We start from the raw sequence: 3,698 nt of genomic DNA on the forward strand, positions 1-3,698 counted from the left end.
CCCCTGGCGACCGGGGTCGGGGGCGGGAGGAGAGCGGCGGCTGGGGCGCGTTCCCCGAAACAGGGTTTCTCTGGAGGTTTTTATCCCCCGCCGGAGCGAACAGTTAAAACAGCTCCCAGCTCTGTGACCAGGAATTAACCTCCCACAATAAAAACGGCCGTTAAATGATTACGGTTTACTAGGTCTTTAAAATCGGGGGAGGAAAAAACCCTCGCTGTATTAAGTTTACATATTAAAAAAAAAAAAAAAAAAAAAAAAAGATTTAGAAGTGGTGTTTACAAGATAATATACTTGCTTTTTCTAGCTATTTGGACTTCTATTTTTTCTCACAGCTGCTAATTCTAATATTGCTTTTATAAACACGCATCCAAAGAACTTCACAGTTTTTCAATCAAAAATATTAGTTACTACCAAAGTTATAGTACACATATAATCTCCCCAACTCAGACCCTTCTCTGTTTATTGGAATAGCCACAGGGCATATTCCCCAGACATTTTCAGAGCATCCTGTGCTCTCTTACCTTCATCTCCTCATTTTTCTTCCCTCTGCTTGTCTTCATTTCACTTCATTTTACTCTGATAAGTGTATGAGCTGCAACTGGTTATGAAGAAACAATTCTGTTTCTTGCAAGTCTCATCCAGGCCCCAGTGAAATTAATTAGGAGTTTTTCTATTGAATTGCAGCAAGCTTTAGGTCAGGTGCTGCCAATGAATTTGTGTAATACATTTACACACAAAGGTATGGAAGCTTGCACTCTGCAATAAATTCAGGCTATTTGCCCTTGTGCCTATCCCAAGAAGGCAAAAAATCAGAAATGTCCTTCTAAAAAAAAAAAAAAAAAAAGCAAAACAATAAAAAACCCCTTATACTTCTTGTGCAGAACAGTAGTAAACTGAGTTTTATGAGTTCTATCACAACCATATAAAACGCTTTACTGAAAAGACCACTGAGCTGGAAAAACTCAGGAAAAACTACCCTGAATTCCATGTGAACACTCATAAATCTGCCCCCCTTTTCTTTTTTTCCTAAAGCACATTTACCATAAAACTCATGTTCCACATCAGATTTCCTCTCTATTTCATAGCAAGTCTCAATATCTTACACAATCTAAAATATATAGACTTGAATTCTAAACTTTATTTCAGACGTATAGCGTTACCACACAGGCAATAGGTTTGGGTTTCAAGCTCTGTACATATCTGCAATTTGCAATATCATATTATTTATTACCCTTCTTAAAGGTAATGAGGAGTAAAATACAATGAACAAGAAAAGATATAAAGACAGTCATGATGTGGCTGTAAGTAAAGGGAACTTGAGTATTTAAGTAAGACCATTTGTCAGAGAACTAAGCCGAAGCTTCAAATATCCCTGAAAACAATGACATTATATACTTGGCAAGATACTAGTGTTGTGTTCCAAATCCAGTATCTGTGTTTAACTGATAGACAGAATAAATCACTCATACCTGAGATAAGCCAAGATGTACAGACGCTGTTTCTGAGATGTACATTATTTTGCCATCTGATGCTACCACGAAAACAAAGCCATCCAAAGTCTGAAAGGGAGAAATATGTAGGGTAAAAAGCAAGCACTCTGTTTAAATCATTTACAGTGAAAAAATTTTTGAAGCCTTCTGGAAGAAGATTGCTGTCCAACTCCAACAGCAGCAAACAGAAGCAAAATTTAAGGAACAGAAACCTTTGTCTGATGCTGTCCCTACAAACTCAATGACACACACACACATTGTGAAATCCAGTTCATTCCACCTACAGATGCTAGCTTTACTGCTTCACTTTAAGTTAACATTCTCCCGTTGATTCTGGTTATTTTAGTACTTAGTACAAATCCTGAGCTATGTGGTACTTAGGGGAAGGTCTAGTACTACGCAAGCCATTTTTTATGGTATAATTGGCAGACACAGCTTACTGCTATTTGCAATATATTTAATGGTACCATAAGCAATGCTTTAAATTTCTTTGACTATATTTTTAATAATGTCTTTCCAAACAGAGGGCTGGCTGCTACGTAGCTATGCAAACTTAGGAAAACAAAGTAGAATAACTCAGCATTCAAGACCTTATCACACAAGAAGAGATATATTTATGCTTATTATGCGTATACTTAGTTTGTGAATCCTGACTAATGGTAATACTTAATGCAAACTTGAGGTTAAATCCTATAAATTCTTATTGATGGGATATTGACTGGAAGGTAAATATCACTTGTGTGAGTAAAAACTAAAGTTTAATTTAGTTATATATAATTCATATGAGAAAAAGTAATACAATGCAAACAATACAGGTTAGCCAGAGCTAACTGTCTATGGTTTGGACATACAGACTATTAGTTTAGGGGTACCTTGATTCTTCAGTGGCCAGTTTGAGGCATTTTTTTCAATAGTATCTGATGTTCTCAGTCAAAAAGTATCCACTATCTCTAAGCAGTTTAGGAAGCGTTGATCAACACACACATATGAACATCATTGGAAAATATATGAGGAATAGAAAAAAAAAAATTTACAGTCCACAGATAAAACAAATGCCTATTTTAATTAATCTTTTAAGCTACTGAACCAGAAGAGAAGCAATAAAATCCTGTATGCTTCATGTTCTTACAGTGCTGGCCCAATAAGAAAAATATTCCAAGTTATTCTCTGGCCTACTAACGATTCTGCAGCATGTAATTGAAAACAGATTACTCCCTGCCTTTACTTTTATTCTTTTTTGGAACATAAATTAAATTTTGTAGAAGTATTTAAATGGGAAATAAATTATTGCATCCTTAGCCATAACTTTGCTTTTAAACACTGTCATCTTGCAATTGCTCTGCCCAGTATCATAACTAAAACCGTGTCAATGCTTCCATTACTGCGTTATATGGTGCAGTAGGTCTCTAAATTTCCTGTACAGGAAAGCATATTGAAGTTGAAACTTCACATGTAACGTTTCAGTCGAAGAACCCTTTAAATAAGTTTACAGTAAATGTGGGTTTATTAAAATGTTAAGCAATCATCTTTCAGAAATAACTGTAAAATGAGTATTATAAGTGATTAGCATATAATATTGCTTAAGTTCATTTAATGCCGGACAAAACGTGAAACGGCTAACAGGGAGGAGACGCGACTGCAAGCACAATTGTTTTTATGATATAACTAGATAGGTGTTTTCTAGGTAGGCCAGCGATTCGGAAAATGGCTTGATAGGACATCAGCGACTTGAAGCGGAATTTTCAAGGCGAGAAACGCCTCCACGTGAGATCATTTTGAGCTTTGTCAATTCCCGTTCGCCACACGTGCGTGTGGCCAGTCGCGCGGGCTTCAAACCACTCTACCCACAGTGTGCGCTCATTTTTATTTTTTTTTTAATTTTTCTATTTATTTATTTTAACCTCGGGAGGCCGGGCCATCCTTTGCGGGGGCTGCAGTAACGAATAAATAACCCTGCGCGTCGCACACCTTTCCCGGCTGGCCCACCCTGCCGCCGGCTACCTGAGGGGGTCTGCGCACGGCCCTACGGCCGCCTCCCGCCAGCGGCCGGGGCGCGAGGCGGGCGTTAACGGTCAACGGCCGGGGCTGCTGGACCTGAAGGTGGGCCGGCTGGCGGGGGGGGGGGGGGGGGGGGGGGGCAGCCGTGAATGCTTTCGTCTCTTCCACCCTCGATTTTTTATGACTCCCCCCCGAAGTTTTGGGGCTCCC

At 39.0% G+C, this 3,698-nt stretch overlaps 1 protein-coding gene across 1 annotated transcript in view; it reads right to left on the reverse strand.

Moving 5' to 3' along the window:
- Positions 1–3,698, reverse strand: part of SIM2 (single-minded family bHLH transcription factor 2) — a 63,861-nt gene that overhangs the window by 50,443 nt on the left and 9,720 nt on the right. Inside the window, exon 3 of the mRNA XM_014938049.1 lies at positions 1,470–1,559. Within this exon, the coding sequence (XP_014793535.1) occupies positions 1,470–1,559 (90 nt within the window). The remainder of the gene's footprint in view (positions 1–1,469; positions 1,560–3,698) is intronic.

This window comes from Calidris pugnax, unplaced genomic scaffold (assembly GCF_001431845.1).
Source record: "Calidris pugnax isolate Ruff unplaced genomic scaffold, ASM143184v1 scaffold25, whole genome shotgun sequence".
NCBI lineage: Eukaryota > Metazoa > Chordata > Aves > Charadriiformes > Scolopacidae > Calidris > Calidris pugnax.